The sequence below is a fragment of the Chelonoidis abingdonii genome, chromosome 20 (genome assembly GCF_003597395.2).
Source record: "Chelonoidis abingdonii isolate Lonesome George chromosome 20, CheloAbing_2.0, whole genome shotgun sequence".
NCBI lineage: Eukaryota > Metazoa > Chordata > Testudines > Testudinidae > Chelonoidis > Chelonoidis abingdonii.
Genome location: NC_133788.1, coordinates 8,479,992 through 8,506,518, shown reverse-complemented (window position 1 = coordinate 8,506,518; position 26,527 = coordinate 8,479,992). Strand labels below are relative to the sequence as shown.

General features: G+C 45.4%; 1 protein-coding gene across 4 annotated transcripts in view; it reads right to left on the bottom strand.

Annotated features, from left to right (window-relative positions):
* The window catches only part of GTF2IRD1 (GTF2I repeat domain containing 1), a 174,848-nt gene that overhangs the window by 110,376 nt on the left and 37,945 nt on the right, over positions 1 to 26,527 (bottom strand). For all 4 annotated transcript variants that reach the window (XM_075073922.1, XM_032786946.2, XM_032786950.2 and 1 more), the window contains exon 2: positions 2,984 to 3,112. In XM_075073922.1, coding sequence (XP_074930023.1) covers positions 2,984 to 3,106 — 123 coding nt within the window. In that variant the 5' untranslated portion in view covers positions 3,107 to 3,112. The remainder of the gene's footprint in view (positions 1 to 2,983; positions 3,113 to 26,527) is intronic.

Below are 26,527 nucleotides of genomic sequence, written 5' to 3'. Positions count from 1 at the left end.
TGTATAGAAAGACTAAGTAACTCGCTCAAGGCCATGCAGGATATTTTGTGGTAGGGCCAGAAGTTGAGCCCTCTTCTTCCAAGTTCTTTCCCCAACACAAGCCTCTCTAAACCTGTGACCATCACTCCCGATCCTGTTTTCTCATTAGTTGTCCCACATAATCAGTTGGAACCCAGGTCCAGTGGTCCCTTCCACTAGGCTGGGGGGGGCTGGCCCACCCACATCCCAGGATATCCAATGAGGCCTCTCTCTACTGGATTTTGAAGTGACTCGAATGGAGGGGCTTCCAACACTTCCTTCAGAAGGCCATTCGTTATAAAATTTAAAACTCACAACCCAGGCCACAATAGATATCAAATGGCACGTGAGATTGCAAGGCAGTTCCCATGCACCAGTGGAACAGATACAGTACTTTCAGGATTCCCGGTTTATTAGCCTGCCCCTGTTCAGTTACATGGAAATATTTGTTAGAATATTTTTTTTAATAATCTTGCTAAAAGGCAGGACAAATAATTTCACACATAGGCTTGGCTTCCTCTCAACGGTACACCTCCATGGAATGCTGGGGTCATGTTCATGTCCATGACCCTTTGAACTGCATAAACTTTAGGTGTGCATGGGGGACACATCTGGTGCTTTTCTGACTCTATTTAGTGCCAGTTATGGCCCACGTTTGCTCCTTCACACTGTCTCCTAGAGGGAGCCCACGCTCTTGATGAAATCTTTATTACAATCAAGCCTAAACCCAATGTGAGAAGCTAAGAGGCCCCACCACTGGGAAGAGAGACCCTGCTCAGAGGCAAGTTTAAGGGGATAAAACACAATCCAGTGAAGTATTCATTGAACACAAAGGAGTTTCCATTAGGGACTTTGTTTTTGCTCTTGGGATCCTTACATCTGACACTGAGATGGCTAGGCAGATGGTGAGCCAACACCTCCAGTTTATAGTACAATAACTTGATTGCCTCGTCCTACTCCTTCCCTCCTCATCCTGCATCTTATCATAATCCAGACCGTAAACTTATAGGGGCCAGGGATAGTCTTTTTACTGAGCATCTGTACAGCACCTAGCACCGCGGCTTTGATCTTTGACTGGCATCCGTAGACATTAAAGCAATATAAATAATGCATGTGTTACCCATTCTTCCTTCCTCCTCAGCATTTACACAAATTTAGACTCCCTGAGACTCTCACCCACTTAAACCTCCTTTCACACCATCTCTGAATTTGGCCCAAGACTAGGGAATTTTTTAGACAAGAGAATTAACATGCTAAATGGCTAGAAGACATGGATGTAGCAGGAAAAGCAACTAGAAGGAAGCTAAAGCCCAGTGTAATTAACACCTTCTTCCAGCTCCTCAGAATGTAACTATGTGAGGTTAGATACTCCGAGACCCAACACGAGTCTTCTACACTTAGTCACACAGTCACTTATCAACGTGCAACATAGATTCCCTTCTTCATCACCTCTGGACCTAGTTCTCAAAAAGTATATGGATCCCAAGTAATGGGAAAGAATTCCTTTTGGGGGAGACATGAGGAGGGTAGGATAATGATTTACCATCAGTAAACTAGAAAAAGCTTAGTTGGAAAAAAAATCCCTTCCATGAAAACAGCAAGAGGTACATTAGTTTAGTTGATTGAATGAGCTAAACAACAGTCAAGGAAAAAAATATATATAAAATGCAATAATGAGTGGGAAGGATATATATGAACAAAGAATTCAAATAATAATTAACTCCAAGTTCTTTTTTAAATTTTTATATGAAACATACATAGAATCGCACTCAAAAGCCTACGTTAAAAACAACATTATTATGATTCCAAAGCCAAGCATTCAAAAAAAAGTTAGGAAATGCCAGAATTAAGGTTGCATGTGCAAGCACTGCACACGCGTGATCATGTAATGAATGATGATAGCCTAATGCATATGCACAAGGAGGTATAGTTTGTGTAATATATATAAATGGCTACGCTCTTCAAAAATGACTAGTGATTTTGAGTGCCTTGGTTTTCAGGTATCTTAATGGGGCCTTTAGGCGGATATTTAGCATTTTCCGGAGGGAAACACACATATACACACAATCATAGTTATATAAAAATTAACTATAGTTGGATTTAGATGAGAGGGATATTTAATTCATCATATTTTACTACATGTGTGGGTAAACACACACACACACTTTTCAGTTAAAAATATGATTAGCTCTGGTCCAAGAAACTTATCCAGATAGTTATCTTGTTTATGTAAGCAAGACTTCACTTGTGCAAGATTTCTCCCGAGAGTTTTATGTCAACAGACATGAGTTATTTTCTTTGTTCTTGGAGATCAAAGCCATTGTTATCATTCCCTTGTTGCATTAAAGCTCACAACAACAGTGGTAAAACATCAAGAAAAATAAATTCAGTTGGTACCAACATAAATATTAATAGGAAAACAATACACAGCACAAGATTAACTGGAGCTGACTTTCTGGCCCCTCTGATTGTCAGAATGGACATGTGATTTTCATTTCACAGCTCAAACAGCTCGATGGGCTTTACTGCAGCAGAGTACAATTTGATGAACTCAATATCCTTCCCATGTAAATCCAGCTCTTATTCAACCCAATTAAACCTAATGTAAAATGAGCTGCTGGGTGGCAGAATGGTCTCGCGAAGCTTTCAGATCCGGAGCCTCTCCTGTGATTTCAGGGGCTGTCAAACCCTCTCAGGTTGCTGCAACATCATTGTTAGTCATCACTTGAAACGAATATGCCCCATTTGTTTAGCTAAAGCATTGGGTTTCATATTTGGGTCCCTGTGGCCCCTTTGGAGATGACTCTAATGTGCATCAGCTGTTTTCAGAACCTATCCTTCAATGTTACCCTGAACCGTGAACAGTTCCTTATGGGTGTGTAGCCACAATACACACAGTGCCCCTGCAACCCCCCCACCCACCCCCGTGAAAAAAAAAATCACCTTTGCAAGCAGCCTCACTCACCATTGAATCTAAGGCAGAAACTAAACTGGTGACGATTTCATTTTTCTGATGAAAAACTGTATTCCATTGGTCAGGTCTGGAGTTATTGGGGGACCCATTGGAGGGCTTCCCCGTCAGTGCCATATTCACCTGAAACAATAAAAAACAAGACAAATGTGTACCTTACCCACTACTTTTGCAGATGCAGTTGCACCAGCTTGGCTGACACCAAGGTTGACCCAGGGATCTCCAGAGCTAAGAGTATGAGTGACAAAAGAGCCAGGATCAGCAGAGGAGCACTGTCACACACTCACCTCCTGAGCACAGAGGAGGACATGTAACACATATTGATCAGCAGGGCTGGATTAACTCTCCTGTGGGTCCAGGACTATTCGATTTTGTGGGGCCTCTGTATAAAAGTCTATTTCCTGGGAGGGAGTCTGGTGCAGGTCAGGGCTGGGGCAGGTGTTCAGGAGAGGGTGCGGGGTCTGGGAGAGAGTTTGGGTGCAGGAGGGGGATTCTGATCTGGGGCAGCGGGTTGGGTTGCAGGAGGGGGAGTGGGGTCTGGGAAGGAGTTTGGGTGCAGGAGGGGGATTCTGATCTGAGGCAGCGGGTTGGGGTGTGGGAGGGGGTGCGAGGCGCAGGCTCCACCGGGAGGCGCTTACCACAGGCAGCTCCTGACTGGCGACAAAGCAGGGCTCAGTCAGGCTGCCTGCATGCCGTGGCCCCACGCCATTCCTGGAAGCAACTGGTTGCCAGCATGTCTCTGCAGCCCCTGGGGGGAGGGGGAGTTTCCATTGGATGATCACAATGGTCCCTTCTGGCTTTATAATCTGTGAATTGAGCTGGGTGCTGACCAGACCCATAGCAAGAGAAATCGCTGGCCTGAAGAGTTTACAGTCTAAACTGACAAGACAGGCAAACAGAGTAGAAAGGAACACAGAGAAGGGAAGGGACTTGCCCAAGGTCATTCAGCAGGTTAGTGTCAGACCTAGAAGCAGAACTCAGGTCTTTCGAGTCCCAGTCAAGTCCACTGTCCCCTCCACTGAGCCACTCTGGGGCTTGCAGTAAGGCAGCAGGAAATTAGCGAAGCTGGGTGCTCGTTTTCAGTGTAAAGCTCATTACCCAAAATCCCTGAATATTACAATGCTGTGCTCAACAGCTTCTTTACCATTATTAAAGGGACACAAGGAATCTCTGTGCACATGACAGAAAGCACAAGTGGGGAAAGCAAATACTGCACTGCCTGAGTCAAGAACACATGAGAACTAGTTATCTAGGGGGCAGAGAAAAAGCAGATTAGCATTTGCGATCCAGAAGCCTGACTTCAACTGAGAAATGCTGATCACCTCCAGTGGAAAGCATTAGCAAGCACTTCTGTTATTGTGGGATGCAGACTGTCAGATGAAACTGAATGAGTCAGTTAAGCCAAGCAAAACTGGGTCACCTCACTCCTCGCCGAGGTACGTGTCAGGCAATCAAATCTATACTCCTCACAAGTTCATTCATCTGCTAAAAACCCGCTCGGTGTCTTATTTTCCTGCACGCCAGGATTACTGTACTGTACTATATTTTATTTTACTGCATGTGGGGAGTACCGGTTCCAGTCACCACTGCATGTAAGCAGGGAAACTGAAAAGAGAAGCAATTAGAAAATTCAACCAGTGGGGCAAAATGCCCATATGCAAATTATTTTACTTCTATCAGAGACAGAAAACCAAAATCACCACATAACTTTGCAACCACAATCCAACCCTGACCCCACATGGTGCACCCTCTAGGCACACAGCATTACCAAGCTTAGTTCCTGAGAAAACCTCCCATCACTTGCTGCATTGTCTGCTCAAAGCAGCATCACAAGGCCAGGTTCTCTGCTTCATCAAGTTCACCCTTGCTGCAGTGGAACACAATGGAAATCTGGAAGCCAGATTACAGCTCCTGGATTCTCTGCTTAGCACACAGTGGAGGTTAGAGAAACCTAGGGGCTGCTCTAACATTTGCCTGCTGGCAAGTCTCCCCCCTGAGCATAGTCAGGGGACATGATGCTCCAGGCACTCCTTCCTCCCTCCCTCCCTCCCTCCCTCTCTCCCCGCCCCCAATTTCTGCACCTGGGCTTTGGGTGCATCGCTAGCTACACCAGCTCTGTACCTACCAGGGGCTCCACCACTCAGTGGAAGCCCCAGATAGGAAAATACAGCAACTCTCAGCTCTCTTTTGCATGGCCCGGGTGCATAAAACAAGGGGAAGGTGCAGAGGATTTGCTGCATAACATCCATCTTCTTGCCTGCCTCACATATACAACACGTAACAGAACCCACGATTGAGGCTCGGATCCATTTAACCAAACATTCCTCAATAAACATGTACCGTGCTATGAAGCTGCATGATGGAAACAGATGAAAGAGAAAGAGGGACAGAACTTCTCGCTAGACTTTGCCTTTAGGCATCGCAATTCTTGCATCCATTTAAGGAACAAACAGTTGCCTCCCACATATCCTTCTAACTACGTGACTCACGATTACCATATTGAATTATGGAACTAAGAGAACCCTTCTGTGAATCATTAGGTTAATACACAGCTCTGAAAACCTCACTGGGGGAGGAAGGGAAAGAGAGGGTAGAATAAACATATAATGGCAAATATAACCATGAAGCAATCTGAATTTTAGCACCAAGAGGAGAGCGTTAGAGCAAATCTTCCTGTAGGGACTGGGCTGCCATTTGGCTTCTCTTTCCTACTGTTGCCTTCATTGTGTAATAAGCTTTTCCTGAGGAGGGTCCTAGCAGCATTTGCTCCCAAAGAAAGGAGGCTCTTGAGAGAGAGAGAGATTGAAAGAAAGAGACACTAACTGACTTTGCACTGAAATAATTACACATTGCCAGGGCCAATTTCAATATACAACAAGGTTCTTTTATTATTAGAGAGGGGATAAAAGGAATTACAACAATGCTCCGAAGTACAGCTGGAATATGCAAAAAGAAAGGGAATTTTTTTATTTAAGTTCCACCTTAAAAAAGAGTCATCACCTTAAAATAGGGGTTTATTGTGACAAGATTTGATTAGAACGGAATTCCATTCAATTTGCTTTCTCCAAGAAAGCTCCATGACAGCATGAGCAAAATGCAAAGCAGGTGTCAACTCTGAGGGATGATAAGCTCAGAACTCTCCATCTGTCCCAGTGGGAAAAGGAACACTCATCAGTGGGGTCACAGGCTTGAATTTTCAGCAGCAGCACAGGCTGGTTCTTTCAGTTCCATTAGCTAATATGAGGGCACAGATATTGGGGGAGTTATTACTTGAGGGTCCAGATTTTTCAAAAGAGGTGGGCTTCTATTTAGGCCCCATAATAAGTGGCTAGATTTCCAGCACACTTGATGCTTAGAACTTCTGACAACTTGTCCGTCAATGAGCTGAGCACTCTGGAAAATCTGGCCCAGCCCTTATCAGGGTCTCTAAAATGGAAGCAAAATTTGTGGTAAAATTCAGCACAGACTATGGCAGGCTGTACTATTGACAGTCTGCCTCGAGCTGCGAAGAGGGGCTAAGAAAAATTGAAGTCCTTTCTTTATCAGACTCATCATCAGTGTCCCCCCTTCCAGTCAGGCAGAAGTAGCTTATGAAACAGAAACAAAATCCTGCTCCATAGAAGATACCTAGCAGGCTATAATAATGCTCTGTAGTTCTATACAGCCTTCTGACTCACTGCTTTGCCAATATTCATCAGCTTGGCCTCACAACACCACTGGGTGGTATGGATGCATTACCACTGTATTTCCATTTAACACATGCAGAAGTGCAGTAACCTGCCCAAGAGTTCAGTGGTAGAATGGGGTCCAGAACCCCGAATTCCTGTCTGTTGGTCACACACTAACTGCTAGATAATGCTTCCTACACAGAAACTCCAGTTATACAAATGTGATGTTATTCAAATAAAGCCACAGACAAATTTAACATCCACCTCATCTTGGTAAACTTCAGCAAAACCAGCCCTGAAAATCAGAGACAGTAGCAACCAGACATCTAATTTTAACCTCCCTCTTTCAACCTAAGCAGGTGAGAGTCGCAGTGAGCTTTTGCTACAGAAAGAGATGAGGTTTTAAGTTACTTTAAAGCCCTTCTGTAATGCAAACGCTCCCCAGGTTACAGAAACCCGACTTACGGAAATCCGGGTGTACATTTTCTTTATTTCAAACTTCTGATAAAAATCCATATGAAGTCATATCAGTTGTGAACCCAAAAGTCACTTGATCCGAATCCACATGGCAGTAGAGTGCTGATCCGACAGCATGGCCTCTCGCCACCACGGGGGCTGGAACAATTTGTAAAGTGAGGGTGCTGAGAGCCATTGAACCAAAGTGTAAACCCTGTAAGTACTGGAAACAAGGGGGTGCGGCAGCACCCACCACACCCCTAGCTCCAGCACCTATGCACTGCACCCTACCAATCATCTCATTTGTTATCCAGGTGTCAGCACTCATCTCCAGATCACCCACTTGTTAACATTCTCAAACAAGACCTTCATGCTTTTTCCCATGCTGCCCTGCATGCTTGGGAGGAGCTCTCCGACAGCATCCCCGAAGCCACCTCATTATCCTGCTCGGAAGTGTGCCGTGACAATGATGCCTACAAAAACATGCCAGCAGTTGGGCCAATGATGCGCAGAGACTGCTGCCTATCACGCTGACCAATACCGTGTCGGTGTTTCCTTGTACTCCCCCATTTATCTGTACCCATCCATTGTCTCTCGTCAGCTCTAGACTGGAAGCTCTTTGGGACAGGGACTGGCTTTTTGTTCTGTGTTTGTACAGCACAGTGCGGTCCTGGTCTGTGACTAGAGCTTCTAGGCGCCATGAGGATACAAATGAGTTCATGGAAGCAATAAGCACAGCATTACCGAGAATTGCAACACTCTCCATACAGTCCGTATGGCCATTACTACACAAGCAAATCAGACGTGTTCTGCAATCAAAGCTCCCATGTGAGTTACCACAAAACCAACTCAATCCATCCAAAAATTGTTAAACTGTGTCTGCATAGGAGTCAAATGAAAATACACATTTATTTTTACCCACATAGGCAAAACCTGTAGACAGACACCTGACTCTGCTTTAAAAAACAACTACCTCCATCACCACAATTAAGCTAAAAAGTGGAGAACTAGCCCTTCTCCAGAAGCAGTTGAAATAAAAATGAAGTACTTCTCTACCACCAGCATTTAGTATATTGGGCCTGATTCTCCTCTCCCTTACACTGGTATAAATCAGTAGTGACTTCGCTGGAGTCACTAGAGCAACATCCGTGTAAAACTGGAAAAGGGGAGATAAGAAGCAGGTCAACCACTTGAAGCGCAATTTCTGAGGAAGGTCTCCGACACGTACAGTACGGGTGGCTTCACCGATTTGGGGAACAAAAGATCACTGCTGAGCTTCCACCTCACACCACACCCAAACCAATTTTTTTTATAATAATAGGAGATATACCAATCTCCTAGAACTGGAAGAGACCTTGAAAGGTCATTGAGTCCAGCCCCCTTGCCTTCACTAGCAGGATCAAGTACTGATTTTTGCCCCAGATCCCTAAGTGGCCCCCTCAAGGATTGAACTCATAATCCTGGGTTTAGCAGGCCAATGCTCAAACCACTGAGCTATCCCTCCCACCCATTTGGGGTTTGGAAAAGTTTAGTTAATTCTTTTCATTAGTCTCCTATTTGGTATGAGGCTCAAACACTTCTGGGATAATAAATAGGCCTATAATCAGAAGAACTGAAATACCATGCACACATTCCCACAGACAGACAGTCCTTGGGTCATTCTGGCCCAACCAAAAGCAGGAGATACCAGAAACCACAAGAGATCCCTGCTCTTCTAGCCTATATATGTAAGCCCAAGAGCTGATATCGTTGGGTGTTCTTCAGAAACAAAAAACTTCCCAAGCTTCCGTGGTTGGCCCACCACTAGTTTAAAGTTCAAGAACATCCAACTGGGAAAACCATTAAGATGCTGCTTCACTTCTGTGTGTCATAACAGTTTCCAGATCTTTTGCACCTCAATGTTAAAGAGAGAAAAGGAACAGTGAACCCGTAATAGACTGGTAAAAAGGTGCAGATGGCAGACCTGGGGACAGAAGGAAGAAAAGTAAAGTAAAGTAACAGTAGGAAAAGGAGAGCAGGCGTCATGGAGGGGCCTGGGCAGCGGACGGATCTGGAGCTCTGAGCCATGTATGAATACAAAACTGAAACCACATTTTGAATTGCTGGGTAATAATTCCGTTTTGGGCTTCAGGCAATGTGTAACAACAAATCATGACAGCAAAATCCCAGACAGAGTTTCAGCTCCACAGCTCACATTTGCCCACTCCTTACTCGAGATGCAGTTCCCACTAGGAGCTCTAAGAGGGAGAAGGGAGACCGAAGCAGTAACACAAAAATCAGAAGAGAACAAACTGGAGCAGTTTCCTCCTGTCACCAAGCCCCCAGGATGAAGTCATAACCATAAATCTATATTCCCCCCACAGTACTGCTGGATTGCCTGGTTTTACATGTTCCTACATCTCACATCCTCCTCAACTCCCGTTCAGCCCCGTATGTGTTTCTGAACCCACATGGTCCCAGCACACAGTTTTCAAAATTAAGTGCAGCTCTAGGGGAAACACTACGAAAACCTTCAGCACTGACAGTGGCTGGGATACACTGTAAAGCAGCTAGGCTGCCATGCTTTCTCTCATACTCTCAATGGCCCAGCCGTTTAACATTTCAAAGCCATTTACTCTCCCCAAAAGCCATTAGAGAAGCAGCATCAGGAACCTTTTCTTTTTTAAGCCTCGTCTTTTCATCCTGGCCCCTTTTCAGTACTGAGCAATAATAATATTAAAAAAAAAAAAAAAACCTTCTGGTGATTATAAGCCTATTATGAGGTCTCTTCTATTATTACATTGTAAATGTGGTGCTACTGAAACCAGTGTTCTGGGGGTCAGCATTTGGATGCTATTAGAGGAAGAAGGTAGGATTTGCCTAGAGACCTCTTCTGCCATGTGAGTGTGTTTCATTCACTCTTAAAATGCCACTAATGACCTGTAAGTAAGTCATCTGACCTTTATTCTCTGCTGATGTAAACTGGTCCAGCATCATGGAAGTCAATAGAATTGGGCCAATTTATACCAGCAGAAAATTTGGCCCTATACATAAAAATTGCATCGTCTCTTATTGTATTTCAGAATCTACGCTATACTCCATGCTCCTTTATCCATCTGCCTTTAGCCACCTGTTGTCTCTTGACTTGCACTTAGATTGGAAGCTTTTTGGGGCAGGTCTCCCCCTTTTGTTCTTGTTCGTACAGCACCTAGCGCATTGAGGTCCCGGGCCATGACTGGGAATCCCACATGCCAACATGATACAAATAAAGAATACCTGATTAACACATTTACAGAAAGAGCAGACAAAATAGGTCATAAGGTGCTGTTTTAAAAGCAGAGCAACATATAACAACCCTCTTTTCTCCCAACACTTGTCTGTCTTGTCTATTTATGCTGTAAGCTCTGCCGGGCAAAGTACAGTAGCAAGTGATCTCAGTTGGGGTCTTTAGGTGCCACTGTAATACAAAACACATCAATTTAGATGAAGTTTTTCAAAAGCACTCAGCAGCTGGCCTCACTGCTCCTCCTGGAGTCAATGGTAAAACACCTGTCGTGGCAGAGTTAGGCCGAAGTCCCACCCTCGCAGCACACAAACTTTTGGCCTGTCTCAGCCAGCATCCATTTTTGCCAAACACAAGTGATTTCCTTTCCTCCCATCTGGAAAGCTGTAGCTCAAAACAGGAGGACTAGCCTGTCAAGAGGATACAACACATGCTGATTTATGAAAACGCTGCTTAAATGCATCAATAGCTCAATTACAATTGACACTAAACACCGCTCCGCCCCTTGCCCTGCCTCCGTTCGCTGAAATATTTACCACATCCATCTGCGCTGCTTTAAACTTCAGCTCTCCCTTGTCCTCTGCTCCATCATTCTGTGCTTCTTTCCCCTTCTCCTCCCACGCTTCTGCCTATGCAAAAGCATCTGCATCCAGTGCTTCTGATGTATTTCCTCTCCAGCCTCACTTGCTGGAAACTGTAGAGCTCTTTGCTGTAAACCTTACCCTTTTCCCTCGAGGCACACCTCCCAAGCACAGAGCCAGGAGCCCACGCAGCCCCTCAAATCCCCGATAGTCTCCTTCCAATCTCTACCAGCCATGCCCTGGACTGAGTCCTGCTGCATCCAGAGCCAGCTGCTGGCCACAGCAATCTCTAGATGATACCAAGCACAGCACCGTGCATTTCAATAGTGTCTTTCGTGCCAGGGTCTCCAAGTGCTTTGCAATCAACTGAACCCCTCTGCAGTACCACGGCCATATCACATGAGAGTAAAGTGAGGCTCACAAGCAAAACAAGATGTTCTGTCTTCCCAGTGTCCATACCAGTCCCAGCTGACCCCCTCACAGGTCCAAATGGAGTCAACCCCCATCCCTCCTAAACAAAAATAAAAGGTCAGAGAACTTGTCTTCAGTTCACTCACCCAGCAAGATTTTGAGGCTGGCATATCTGTGCACAGCCTCCTCTTCGCTGGCCCTTCCCCACTGTCAAAGAACCACTGCAGAGAGTGCTGAACACCGGCTGTGGAGGAAGTGTGGTCAGCTACAGCCCTTCCACCAAATCTTTCAGAAGGGGCAAGAGATGTTTCCGGGCTTTAATTTTGCAAATAAAAGGGTGCAAATTAGAGACAGTAATGATTCTGAGCCATTCAAACCAGATAGTAAATCATGCGCTTGAAGCTGCAAGCAGATAAAAGGGGGGGCAGAGATTTTCTAATGAAGCAAGATTAGAAAACCAGCTGAGCCTCAGCGTGCCCGCCTGAGGAATAAGAATGAAGCTAGCTGTACTTAACTCAATTTGCTACCCAGACAATAACCGCAGAAGGCAGGAACTCGGAGGCAGCCAAGAGCAAAAACCTGACTGTTTCCCTGCAGGCCCTGGGACCAATCTCATCCTGAAAGGGAACCGAAAAGCCAGACCAAAAAAAGGAGACTTGCTTGGAGTGCTGGGATGGGGATGAGTAAAGGAGGAGCCTTTCATTGCTAGAATGGTATTTCAGACACCCCCTGAGAGAGGACTCACAAGAAAGGCATGTAGTGGCTTCAGACTGGCCCTTAGTGGGCAGCAATCCACATTATCCTGTCTCCCCATGCTCCTCTCCTCAGTCACTGACCACGTCTGAGCCAGTGGGAAGGCTAAGAAGTAACTTTCACCACGGAACGTGGCTGCGCAGTGGAACTGGCAGCACGGGAGTTTTGGAGAGCGTGAGAAAGCCCGCTGACCAGCACCAGGCCTTTCCTATAAAGTGCAAGGAAAAAGGAAGCTGGCAGGCAGTGACGAAATCGATCCCGACTCCTCTGCTAGGAAAAGCTGTACGGCCAGATTCAGAGTTATGCTAGGGTCCTTCCCACCAATGATGGTAGGGCAGGCACTGGCCACTCCCGAGCCCTTGGGCCACCACCAGCAGGAGGACCCACTCCACCAACTCTGTGCTGCCTCTCCAGGCACTCCAGGGGTAGGAGTGCAACAGGGGATGGAAGGATGCTCTAACCAGGGCACTCTTACCCCTCAGCAACACCGTTCCCCCACCTGGCCCATAGGTAGCATGAAAGCAAGGGTGCAAGTTAGCCTGGGCCAGAGGCTGCACTGGTTTCTCAGCCTTAAAACAGAGTGTCTCCTTCCTGTCCTCGCACTGGCATAGAGATGAATTTGGCCTTTTGTGCCTGCGAGGGGCTGTGATTCTCAGGTGCTGAAACAAGAGAGCACCAGACCAGCCTTCATCTCATGCCCTGAAGAGAGCTCTGGTCCAGTTCTGCAGCCAGCTCTTTGCATTTCAAATCCATCCAGAGTCTGAATAAGAGAAAGCACATGCAAGCCAGTGAGAAGGTGCCCGCTCTTGGGGAGGAAGCTATCTCCAAAAGCAGAGGGCCAGCTGGAAGAAGATTGAGGACACAGAGGATCAGAGAGCAGACACCAACAGAAGACTCCAAGGAAGGGGCTGCAGTTTATGAAAGGAGCCACCCACAGTGTAAGTAAGGGCCAGGAAAGGGAGGATAAAAACTGAAGTCCAGGTTCTGCTCTCATTTACACCAGTATAAATGCAAAAGTGAACTCATTGCAGTCAAGGCGTGGGTTCTGGATTTGCAAGCAGGTAGCCATAAGCAGAGTCTGGCATTGGAGGTCAGGTTACTGATACCTGCGAGTCCTCTGGTGATTAAATGCAAATTCATACTGTGTGGTGGAGGAGGATTACTCTGTCACCGAAGATCCCACCTAAGCAGGAAGGACGCCCGCGTACTCAGCCATGCAGAGGCTGGCTGTTACTTGTGCATGAAATAAGTTAATGAGGGTGGAAGCAATTCTTTATTAGATAAAAGATAATGACTGCATTTCATGAATTACATCTGCATTCTGTTGCAGAGACCTCCATGCCAGTTCTTCCCATAAGTGGATTGTTAATGCACACACAGTATCTCTACCACTCTCTGCAAAGAGGCATACAGGAAATCTTTCCCCTTCTCCAAGGCTGTTTGCCAGTACTGCAGTCACGGTAAAATAAAAAACCACAGGCTGGGATTCTTTGTCTGAAGCTAGCTGGAGCAATGGCCAATCCATTCCACCCAGAGGCAGCAACTTGACTAGCTGGGATCAGGTCCACCACAGCACAAGCGGCTGCTGTACAGCTCAGAGGGGAGCGTTCGATCTTTTTAATTCCCTCTCTACATAACTCTTAACAATCACTTGATTCTTCAGGGCTGATCTCGCTGGGTGGTGACACGCTACTATATCCTGCCCCTCTCTTGGGAATCAACTTGCACTATTCCCTGCTACTCAAGAGGGCTACAGTTAAATGTAAGGGTACCCTTTCTCTCCAGAGCCAGATGTTTGTTCTGGTTACCTGGAAAAGAAAGCATTAAACACTGTCTTGGAATCGCTTTCTCTTGTAGCAAAGGATTTTCTTTGGGTATCACAAGAACAGCTGTGCTCAGCTTGAAATTGGACCAGAATGTTGATGACCCCATTTGAAAGGTTACAAAGGATTTCCTGGCAGAGGGAGAGAGAAGAAATGCCTGCGAACAGAATGGCAGAGGGACGGTGCCTTTCTGGCACAACGCAGAAGGGCAAAGAGCTTCCTCCCTCGTTTTGGAAGGCAGAGCTCTCATCATGGCTGCTCCAGCAGCTCTACTGTGCTGTGCCAACCCTGACCCAGAAAAATCCTCTTAAAACCATCTGACATTTCTTAACAGCGCTGACTGCCCAGCGTAAGCCGATGGCTGGGTTTTCTTTTTCCCCAGGATGCTCTGGGAAAAGAGCTTATTAGCTCAATGACTTTGTAAAATAAAACAGGAGTAATTAAAAAAAAAAAAAAAAAAATCTCCTTGGTGATGCCTCTGCTGCTGAGCTGCAGAGGATCTCAGTGACCCAGGCTAGCAAAGCACCTTGCCAGTTTTTTGGTTCAGGATTCCCCATTGTCACTCTGGGACCACAGGTAACCAGTGATCTTAATGAAGTCTGCCATTTCCCAGAATACATCCACACAAGGCACCTAACTGCAAGGTCAAACCAATTTTCACGTGGGCAGGCAGCATTAAGGATGAAAGATGAAAATGATTCATTTCCATCTCTGGGAAAATCAGCTCTGCTGTGCACCCCTGTCTTTAAACAGAGGTCCCAGCAGACAAGTCCCACCTCCATCTACCTTCCGCCCCCTTGAATTAAGGGGGAACATTGTATACAGGCCACAATGCCATTTCATGCCATTAAGACATAGCCTTTGGTACCACTTGGGCAAAGCTCAGATGCACTGTTCTGGTTGACGAAAAAACGGAAAAAAAATCCAGACTGTAGCTCAAGTTAGATAATAGATCAATAATGATGCTACTACTTTACAGCAAGACAGTGGCAGAACTAGATATTGAGCCCAAATGCTTTGCCCCTCAGTCCCTGGCCGTCTTCACTGCACCATGTGCCTCCTCTATTTCAGAATAGTAAGAAAACTCAAGACTGTCTAGTTTTCCAGAGGATTTACAACCCTGGTCATAATGGGCAGTGCACTGATCCTACACCACTGAAGTTAATGGGAGATTTGCCACTGACTGCAATGGGAACGAGACCAAGTCTCCAAAAGTTAGAAGTAAGGGACTTGTCTACACAGCAGGGCAAAGCACACTAACGTGCTGTGGTCTAACTGCCCTTTATGAACCTTGCTGGTGCATTCTAACATAAAACTAAGTACCTTTTAGAGCACACTAGCAAGGTCTATGTGAGGCAGTTAGGGCGCAACATGTTAGTGTGCATTACAAATCACATCCCTCTGGTGTGCTCTACCACCCCATGTAGATAAGTCTCCAATCTGGGAATAGACTTGTTCCAAGGGATTTAAGCACCTCTTCAAAGTTAAATGCATGCTGAATTGTTTTCTTGAATCAGGGCCTTATTTTGTTACCTTCTTTCTCACACAAATTGCACAGAACCCCCGCCAGGTGGTGACGATGAGGAGGAGGATTTATTTGTATTGCTTTAGCTCCCAGGAGGCCCAGTCACGGGCCAGGACCCCATGGTGCTAGGTGCTGTACAAACACAAAAGAAGATGGTTGCTGGACCAAATAGCTTCCACTCTCAATATAGGTCAAAAGACAAAAAGAGGATCCAGACAAGCAAATGCAGACAGGAGCAGAAGAAAACAATGACACAACCTTGGCAGCATGATGGGCAGCGGACTCAGCAGCCGAACCTTGGCTATTCTGGCTCTACGAGAGATACGTACCAAAAGCAAATCCCCTTCACCTGACCACCTAATGGGACATGGGAATATAACTTGAAAAAGATCATGACATGACTCAAGCAATGGAACCAGACTTCCAATACTGAAGAAAAATATTCTATCTCCGTAAAGCTTTTAATCATGAATGGTCACGTATAGCGCTAGCAGCAGATTTAGAAAGAAAAATATAAACTTTCTGCCAGGCGATAAGCTTATTCAAATCAAATTAAGACTTACAGCTTGAAGTTGTTTGTCTAATCAAAGGGAAACTAATCTGTAGAAAAACTGGGGCAAACCATTCTTACACTAGTTAGGACTGGCTCCAAGGAGAAACAGCATTTGCAAGGCAGGAATTTATAACCGAACACCCCAAGGCCATTTAATTCCACCCCCTTTCCCCAGGTGTTGCCAAGCCTGCTGCCCCTGCAAGAATAGGATGCATGTTTGCCATAAAAAACAAAATTAAACCACACTGATTAACCAGTTACCTCCCCCAGGCCTGTTTTGCAGTGAAAAACATGCTGCCCGACATCCCTAGGACTTACCAGCCCCTTTGCATTTCTATTGGATTCAGCGCACTCCATGCACCTCAGTTACACAAGCATCCTGGTTTTCACAGGTGCTGCACAGAGGTTGTTCTTTGCTGTTTCCATTGTGGAAGCAGCTAGGAGACCTGCCTGGGGATCAGAGCACACCGGGCTAGGCTCTGCACGCACATATGAGAGAGAGAGAGAGAGTTGGGCACAGCTCTACAGAGCTATTTCAGATCCTAACGTCCATTCATTTAGGAGTCTAAATCAGTCAAAGGCTAGGCCTAGGCTCTTTGAAGGAGGGACAAGTCAATGGGTGTATTCATGGGTGTATCCATCCCACGCATTAGGCTGTAGGTGCCTAGTCTGTACATTGTTTCTGGATGACAGCAACTATATAAAAACACTCAATGTAAACCCAAGGCAACAAACTGGTCCTTCATCCTACACCCTTCCTTCATGTCTGCCCCCCTCCCTGTGAAAATTCCAGCAGCCCTAGAAAACAAGCTGGGGATAAGTGTCCCCATCCATAGAAATGGTCTAATGCTGTATCCCCCTGAACAGAAACAGTCTAATGCTGCTTTATGGGTCGTGCTTCAGCCATTCTGAATGATCTGCCTCTGCTGTTATGCAGCACAACAACTTCCTAGAAAACCCCTTTGGGTCCATTCAGAATTATTTGCATCTCTCGAGTCCTGCTTATAAGCTGAGAGGAGTTCCCAAAATCCATGGTGGCCTCCACCTACGGATGTAGTTGGATACAGTTCATCACCAGCTGCTCTGCCCCGGAAACTTGATAAGCAGGAACAGACACATACAAAGTTTAAAAATTTTATTAAGATGATGTTTTAAAACAAAAAAAAGAAAAAAAAGAAGTGAACGGTATAGAGTTTAAGGGTAGAAGTTTCTGGTTATCAGGGAATAACCTACAGTTTATCAAGGGGTGCGAAGTTCAGTTTAACATCAGATGGCGTAAGGAATACATAATCCGCAATATCGCCAATTGGCGGTAAAAGGTTAACGGGTCAAAGTACAGACATTGAGATATGAGGGTATATTGTTCATATTATGGCTATGTTCAGGTGTGGAGTATAATGAGTGGTACTGTACTATTCTCTTAAAACTCCCATCCCTTCCAGACAGCTTTTCCCTCCCAGATCAGCAGCAAGTGTTTGAAAGCACGAACAGCTAAGAACAGAGTTTTCCAGAAAGGTTCTATTGCATCCACACTCTGGCCAAAAATATTTTCCTACATCTCTCATCAACTATGATTTTTTTTTTTGTCTTGTGACTTCTAGGCAATAAATGAAGCTTGCCATAATGATCCACTACCAGCACACGGAATGGTGATGGGACCATCACTCCACAGACCTCACAGCACTGAAATGGGCCTTTTCATTTTGGAGCTGGGGTATTTCTTTCTTATTCCTGGCAGGTCTTGTCTTGCCAGGTGAGAGATTCTGGCCAGCAGTGGCCTAAACCACAGGAGGTCACCTTCCACTCATCAGTTAGTCACAAAAAGCAGCCATGTACAAAGAAGCCCAGTCCTTCCTAGGATGCAATTCAGACTCTCTCCCTGTTACTTTGATCCACACTATTACTCTTTTATTCCCCATCTTCTACATGGTAGCAGCTGGCACTGCATAGATACCAAGTGAGCAGTATATTATCATGGCACCATAACTCATCCCTGTGCTGGCAATGGCCCCACAGCAGTGACAAGAGGTTTGTTGCATTCTCACGCCAAGGGATGCTGGGAGGTGGGTCTGACCCCAGCACAGACTAGGGCAGCGTAACAGCTACTCTACTTTCACACTGTTGCAATGGCCCCTATAAGCCTCTGTAGGGGCATGAGAACACCCCAGCCACGCCTTTTCCCATCCCCACCCCTCACCCTAACACATCCCCTGTGCTGGAGGCTCCTGCAAGAGTGATGTGGAGCTGGCTCTGCTCCTGGCATAGAGGCCTCCTCCCACTCACTTAGATGGGTCAAAGGGGGTAACAGAGCAACAATGAATCTGTCCCTCCATCGTTAAGGCTGCAGGTTACAACTGTACAGCATCTTCAGTGAAGCAGTAGAAAGTGTCGCGCTTAGATTGGGGGAGGAGCCGTATCTTTGCTCTGCGGTTGTACAGCACCTAGCACAACAGGGCCTGGTCCATGACTGGGACTCCTCGGCACTACTGCAAACAATGAATAGCAGCAGTTTGGCTTTCCACTCTTAGCCTGAGAGTGGCCGCTCCACTCCCATATCCCAACTTTCCAAGGCGGAGGGGTCTTCTCTGCCTTACTTTGGTCAAGTGTTAATCTAGTGAAAGTAGATTTTCTCTGTTCCCCCTTTTAAAAAAAGGAAGTTAGAGGTTGATCAGATAAGGCATTTTGGAAATACACGACTTTGAAAATGTGGTAATTTTATTTTGGAAAAAAGTCCCAGTCCCCACCCCCAAAGCGATCCCTCAGAAATGACCTGGGCTAGAAGCCTATGGTTGGTTGCATTCCTGCATCCTAAACCAGATCCAGTTAATTCTGTCGTAGTGATTTTCTGAAGGCAAGGTCCATGTTAGGAGCCCAGCTCTTACAGATGTTTCAACCTATAACAGACAGTCTCTTGTCACCTGACTTGATCAAGTCTGGCAAGGATTATAAACTTAGCTCATGGCCTGGTGGCGCTTCAAAGCTACACTGGTGAACTGTTGTGGTCACAGAGAATGAAAACCATCCCAAGTAGAGAGCCAACATAAGAGCTATGCACCAATTAGTCACCACTTACATCCTATATTGAGGGCCTTAGTGCTGGTTAGTTTCACTCAGAGTTTGTAAAGTCCAAACTTCCCCACATTATTAAAGTTACAAATTCTGCCAGATGATTTGAATAGTGATAAGTCTGGCATTTCATCGAACAGTATGCATCATCTGTACTCCACAGGTATAATTATAGCACACTAGCGTTGCTCGCAGAAATAACCATCTACACGTTTTCTCACACACACTGTCAATATTTTAAAACATTTAGAACCAATCACAGAAAAACAACAAAAATTTCCCAAAACTTCCTTGAAGATACAGTTAGGACTGTAAACAGATATCCATTAAATTACAACAAAGTTAGAGTTATATAAACAAATATCTGAAAAGCAAGAAATTCAGAAGTCAAACAACCTGAACTGTTACCCAGCTATAATGTCAAAACTTCTTTCCCTGTAAAGCCAAACACCACACTGCCAAACAGTGATCCCTTGCTGCTATCTCCAACATGGGCCTCAGTTCCCATCTGTCAAAACGGGAGAATAGCCCTGCCTTACCACAAAGGAGTGTTGCGATAATAAAACCAGTAATGATTTCAAGGCACTCAGATACTGGGATGGTGGGGGCCATGTTGGTACCTACGATACACACCCTCCAAAATATATAAAGATATTCAATGTACACCATGCGTCTATAAGGTCCAGATCTCTCTCTCATACCACAGGAGAAAGAGGGTGTAGGCAGGCATCTGAAACCTTTGTGAAAGGGTAAATTTGCAGTTCACTTTTTTTTTTGCTGTCATTAAAATTTTAATAATGCCATTTTTAATTTAATTGATATCTATTTGCCAATTCAACTGCATCTTAACATTTTTTGCCTGGGAATGTTAACTGCATTAAGAATCTTCTCTAATGCTAATACAAAGCAGACCCCTTTGAAATATTTCTACAGGAGGTAAACTAGTCTCTCATGCTCATTAGCCCATGAAAGCTCCAGAGAGACAGCTCAGGTGAGAGACCAGACTGAATCAAAACGAGACCACATGTTCTAACTCCGTCTTAAAAATCATGCTCAAGTTGCTGGTTAATCAAAGAGGGGGAAAAAACTTAATTTCAACCAAGTTTTAAAAAATGGTCTATCCTCTATTTAGTAACAATGGAAATCTTATTACAAAAGGTCTACTTTTAACTTTGAAGTACAGCAAGGCAGTAGTTCAAGGTCAAATCCTGGGCCCGCTGGAGTCAGTAGCAAAACTCCTACCCATTTCAATGAAACCAGAAACTGGCCCTCACTGCATAGCTGTTGAGAGCTGTGAGAGCAGTAACATGCAGTTGCCACCATTTTGAACAGTCACCACGTCACCACCACAAAATGGCACACATTTATGGCTAACATGCAATTAACTCTCGTACCAGCGTATAATATAGATGTATGCTTAGCTCTGTGTACATATACTTACACAAATTCACATCATGAAGCAATCAAATTACCTTTCAGAACACCATCAGAGTCAGAGCGGGAACAGATATGCAGTGCATGTGGTTACATTCTCGATTTCCTTTTTTGTTTGTTTGTCCTCTTTTCCATAGTCACTGCATTGTTCACAAATTAAACTGGTTGACACGCCGAGGTTTCAGTTACTACACAGCCCACTATATTACAACCCTGTAGATTTACAAAGCTTAAGGCACAACCATCTACCTACTCAGGTTCCTACACTGCACCCATCACTGTGGTCTCTGAGTGGCACATTCGACAGTTCATGTGAGTGTACTGAATTCAATGAGACTGCTCACGTGCTAGAAAGTTAGACATGTGCTTAGGTAGATTGCTGGACTGGGGTCTTCGTGACAGGACACTTACGAAAAGCAGCATTACAGAGGAGCTTGGGAACTTGATTCATATAGTTGTCAGTGCTGAAAGTGCATCACAGCTGCACTTTCAAGTTCAAATCCCACAATGCTCAGAGGCGTCCCTTGGTTCAGCAGCAGGCAATGCATGCCAGAGTACCTCTGATCCACCCCACCCCTCCTCAAGGAAAGTGTGATTTGAACAGAGCAGCCATCAAGTTGGAAGAGACCTTGAGTTGGGCTTATCAACAAAAGTAAGAGGTTTGTGACAGGAAGGAGAGAGAGGCTGTGTGATAGGATTGGATCAGGAGGAGGGAAGGTAAAAGGACAAGCAGCGAACAGAGGAGAGAGGAAAAAGACAATGGACAAAAGTGACTTATAATGTGGTACCTGTGCAGGTATATAGTGAGAGACAGTCCCTGCCCCAAAGAGCTGGCAATCTGAACAGGCAAGACAAGAGTATGGCAGGCAGGCAAACAGAGGCAGCATAGAAAAGTGAAGCGACTAAGCGAGTCAGCTCCACAGCCAGGAGTCCCAGATCGCAGTCCTTTGCTGTACAGCGCAGAACCGTGGGGACGCATTCAAACCATGGAATCTGACGTTTAACTAACCAGGACTCTAAGCCAGAAGAGCCTGATTTGCAGGTAAGGAGAGCTGTGGGTGCTCAGCACTTCTGAAAAGCAGACTCTAAGCTGACTACTCTCTCTCTGGAGAGATGAGTTGCTTGAAATTTTCCAAATATCAATTTTACTATGAAAAATTGCTCACTATTTTCCCCACCAGCTCTAATATATTCTCAGGCATGATAAACTCTTGAACGGGTAACTTTCTGGTACTAAATTTTAACAAGTCTCTTCCTGTAAACAACTATAGTCTTGCCAAAAATAATCACCACAAGTTAGGCCACATAAAATATTGAGATTGCCTTAGAAATCATGGGATTTTAAAAAATATAAGAAACACAGGGCTCTTTCTATTTGCCTTTGGTTTCTGAGCCTTTAAGAGGCACTTTAGTCACATTTTTAAGCTTTTCTTCCCAATGAGGATTAGAAATTTATTTAAAAAATGAAAGCTGAGATTCTCACCTAATCACATGCTTCCAGGAGCTGGGACTTGAAGCAACGCAGCAATCATTCGAATTGGGAACACTGCAGCTGTGCTTTTAAGTGGCACCTGTTACATGAAATATATTGGGCTTCACTTAACAGATTTCTTTACTTCTTACCAGTTTCCCCGCTACGTTCTAACCCTCCTTTAGTGCAACTGGAAGCTGGCTGCCGTCAGCCATAAAGGAAGCCTTGGGTCACATTCAAGAGGAACTTGAGCCTAGGGGAACGAGGGCGGGAGAGCATGCAAAAAATAATATATCAAAGGAGCATGCTAATGTAGGCCCTGCATAGATTGCACCTGTTCTTGGTAGGAATAATCTACAAAACCCTGATCCAAAATCCACTGATGTCAATGGGAGTCTTTCCATTGACTTCAATGGATTTGGCATGAGGCCCCAAGAAAAGTGAGACAACTGGGTCAGGTAGAGTGCTCATGAAGAAGTGCTAACCACAGCCCTAACCACAAGCTCCACCCTTGAATGTGCCACCAGCAGCTCCAGCTCTGGAGGTTCTCAGGAACATGCTCCATTGGGCTACCTCATTTTCTATATACACCTGCACACCAAGGCAGCCTTGACTTGGCCCTTTGTGTTTTCAGCTTGGAAAAGAGATGACTACGGGTAGGCTGATCAGATAGCAACTGTGAAAAAAATGAGACGGGAGGGGGAGGGGGAAAAATAGGCGCCTACATAAGAAAAAGTTCCAAAAAATGGGACTGTCCCTTTAAGAACGGGACATCTGGTCACCCTACTAAGGGGGATATGATGGAGGTCCATAAAATCATGCACAATGTCGAGAAACTCAATAAGCAAGTGTTATTTATCCCTTCACATAACATAAGTACCATGGGTCACCCAATGAAATTAATAGGCAGCAGCAGGTTTAAAACAAACAAAAGGAAGTACTGCTTCACACAACACAGTCAACCTGTGGAACTCATTGCCAGGGGATATGATCAAGATCAAAAACTATAATTGGATTAAAAAAGAATTAGATAAGTCTATCTTCCATGAACTTATCAATGGCTCTTCGCCAAGATCATCAAAGATGCAGCCCGATGCTCCGGATGTCCCTAAGCTTCTAACTGCCAACAGCTGGGACTAGATGACAGTGGATGGATGACTTGATGCTTACCTATTCTGTTGATTCCCTCTGAAGCCTCTGGCAATGGCCACTGTTGGAAGACAGGATGCTAGGCTAGAAGGACCACTGGTCTAACCCAGTGTGGCCAGTCTGATGTGTTTTACCCCCCTGCCCCACACAGCAACTGTTGCAGTGGTGAGAGCAGCTGAGGAAGGAAGAGTCAGGATGGAAGCTTGAAAAATAAAAAACAGGACCACGCCCTTCCTCTCCAAATGATGGGGTTAGTTACTGCTCATGTTGATGTATAAAGGGTGGGGACCCACAAGCCACAGACAAAAAACATAGCAAAGCACAAAAACGGGGTGTGTGTGTGTACACATACATCTATTTGTGCTCCCATCCAGTCCCATTTTCAGTTGTTTTTGTTGCTCAACGTGCAGCTCAAAGCCATTTCTGGAAACAAGCTTTGCCCCCACCACCATCACCACTCTGAGCCCTGGTAGGGGCATCCATGTTATGCAGCACAGAGAGGCACGCCTGCCAGCTGGGAGCCCTGCATGCCTCTGTTGCAAGTTCTTGGAGATCAGTTCTTGATAGGAGTGAGTAAAAGCGCTCCTTTGGCTACAGTAAAGGGTTCCATGCCCTGACGCCACATCTGCACGTCCCAGTTTTAAGGCCTTTTCTTAGTGATCTAACACAGTAGTTCTCAAACTTGGGCCGCCGCTTGTTCAGGGAAAGCCCCTGGCAGCCATGCAGGTTTGTTTACCTGCCATGTCCGCAGGCTCAGGTGATTGTGGCTCCCACTGGCCGCGGTTTGCTGCTCCAGGCCAATAGGGGCTGCGGGAAGCAGCACGGGCCAAGGGACGTGCTGGCAGCCCTTCCCGTATCCCCCATTGGCGGGAGCGGCAAACCGCAGCAATCGGCTGAACCAGCGGCCACGGCAGGTAAACAAACCGGCATGGCCTGCCAGAGGCTTTCCTTGAACAAGTGGTGGCCCAAGCTTGAGAACCACTGATCTAACAGACACAATGCAAACTCCCAAGCCCTCAAAGCAGGGCCTGCCTTAGACCAAATGGCACCCCAGGAGAGCAGCATCTTCAGCACCCCCCACTCCACTTGTTAAACTTGTGAATACCTTATTTTTTTTATTGCATTTGGAGCCCATTTCACAACTCTGATGAATGATTTGTATGCATGATTTATCCCCATCTCATAACACAATACATTTGCACATAAATCTGTACTTCTTCATGGTAATGACAAAAACACCCCCCCCCCCCCCGAGCCCAGCAGCCCCCAGGTGGCCGCCTCAGTCACCTGCCCCTAAATCCGGCCCTGCCTTACAGTTTGTTTCAAAAGAGATCCTGATCATTTATGGCCCTCTACCACTTTCCAGCTTATCAGCCCCATACCGGGCAACTGCTGTATTGCCAACTTCAGGTGTTCAAAAGTCCTCAGCCAGGTCTTTGGGGCTGACTTAAATCATCATCATCATCAAGGCACTTTTAAAAAATAACCCATGCTGAGTTCTTTTTGCTTTTGGGCCTATGTCTTCACTGCACAGTTATCTTGAGTTCTCTACGCTTCAGTTAACTCCTCGAGTTAGCTGAGCTCCAGCAAGAGCACCCACACTGGAGAACAACAGTGGAGCTGCACAATGCGTTTGTATCAGCAGCACAGATTAGCTGCTTCCTCACTGCAGTACCAGCTTAAGTGTCCTCAGAGCAGTGGTGCTTCAAACTCATACCCACTCAGGGGCCAGCTAGCTGGAGTTTAAAGCAGCACTTGTGCCGAGCCACAGATTTGTGTGTCTATGGATGCAAGGTTATACCTTGAGTTAACACTGCAGTGAACACAAGCCCAGAGGGAAGAATTTAGCCCCTAAGGTTAAATTAATTCGAATATATTTTAGGTCACCTACCAGTCTTTGCAAGTTTCAACGTACATTCTTCACAGACCACATACTGCGACGACCTAGCTAACAGAACAATGAGGCACCAAACCAACTGGAGTCTCTTGAGGAAACCACATAAAATTGACCAATAAGAAGCTGAGTATTGGAGACCAGACTTGAATTTCAAGCTGTGGCTTTTCTAATCACTTAAGCAAACATGGGTATCAGTGAAGCTGACGGATGCAACTGAACCTGATTCCACTAACAAGTGCTGTAACACCACAATCCAGACAAGCCACAGAAATTCGTTACTGGATGGTTTACGGCACACCATCGATATACCATTGTGGTAACCGAATAACTGGCCCCGGCTTGCTGCTATTACTCCACTCCCCAGCAAAGGAAGCAGCAGCATGGATTCCTGCTGAGCACGATGCATTTCTCTGGGGGCAGAACAACATGGGCCCAACAACTGTTTTAAAAGGTGACTGTGGTAAAAGGACTTTAAAACATGAAAATATTACAAGTCCCACATAGGCTGACTTGCAAACAAGTTAGATAACCATGTCTGGCATGGCCTAGTCATTCGAAAAGATCCTTGAACCTTCCTGGGATGTTCCAGCTGAAACATAATCCCTTATGCCTATTTCAGAGTATTCATTGCTGAATGAGCTAACCAATCTGAGTCACAGAACTTGTGGCTCTTGTAGTCTCTGTTTGTCTTTCCTCAACCCGTCTTTGTTCTTTTCACTGGGTAATATTCAGCGGAACAGGTTCATACTGCAAAGCACCTATCCTTGTTGTCTTTTACAGGCAGCACAAACAAAACCTAAGCACCTGTTGGAAAGCTCCTCACGTACACGTTGGTGAGAAAACAAAAATATCTGTAGGCACTATAGTCAGAGTCCTGCTTTTCCAGATAATCCATTTCAAACCTCACTCGGCACAGTTTAGTTCCACTTAGAGAACAAGAAAAGAACAAACCAGGTGCTCTGGCAAAAGGTAAAAATCTCATCATACCCTACCCCATTTGTCTAAGATGAAAAATTCCCAGCACTCCATGGACCTTTCAACTCAGATGACATTTGCACTTTATATTCTTTTGTTACCCATATTTTCTAAAGCCTGCTCTACACTTGACAGTTGTACTGGTATAACTATTTTGGCTAGGGGGATCTGCTTTTTTACCAGTAAAATTGTACTGAGGTGCTTTATATCAGCTAGCTGTACTGGTATAACTGCATCCATATTGAGGGAGTTGTCCAGCTATGATGATTTGTATTACCTTAGCACCTGGGAGCTCAGGACATGGACCAGGACCCCACTGTGCTAGGCGCCAACCAGACACAGAACAAAAAGGACAGGCCCTGTCGCAAAGAACTTACAACCTGCTTTAATACTACAAGGACAGTTAAAGCAGGACAACTTTCTAGTGTAAACAAGGCCTAACACTGCAATGTCTGGATAGTGAACACAACCACCAGATTTTAACTGTTTAAGAAAATAGGGAACCAAGTACCCT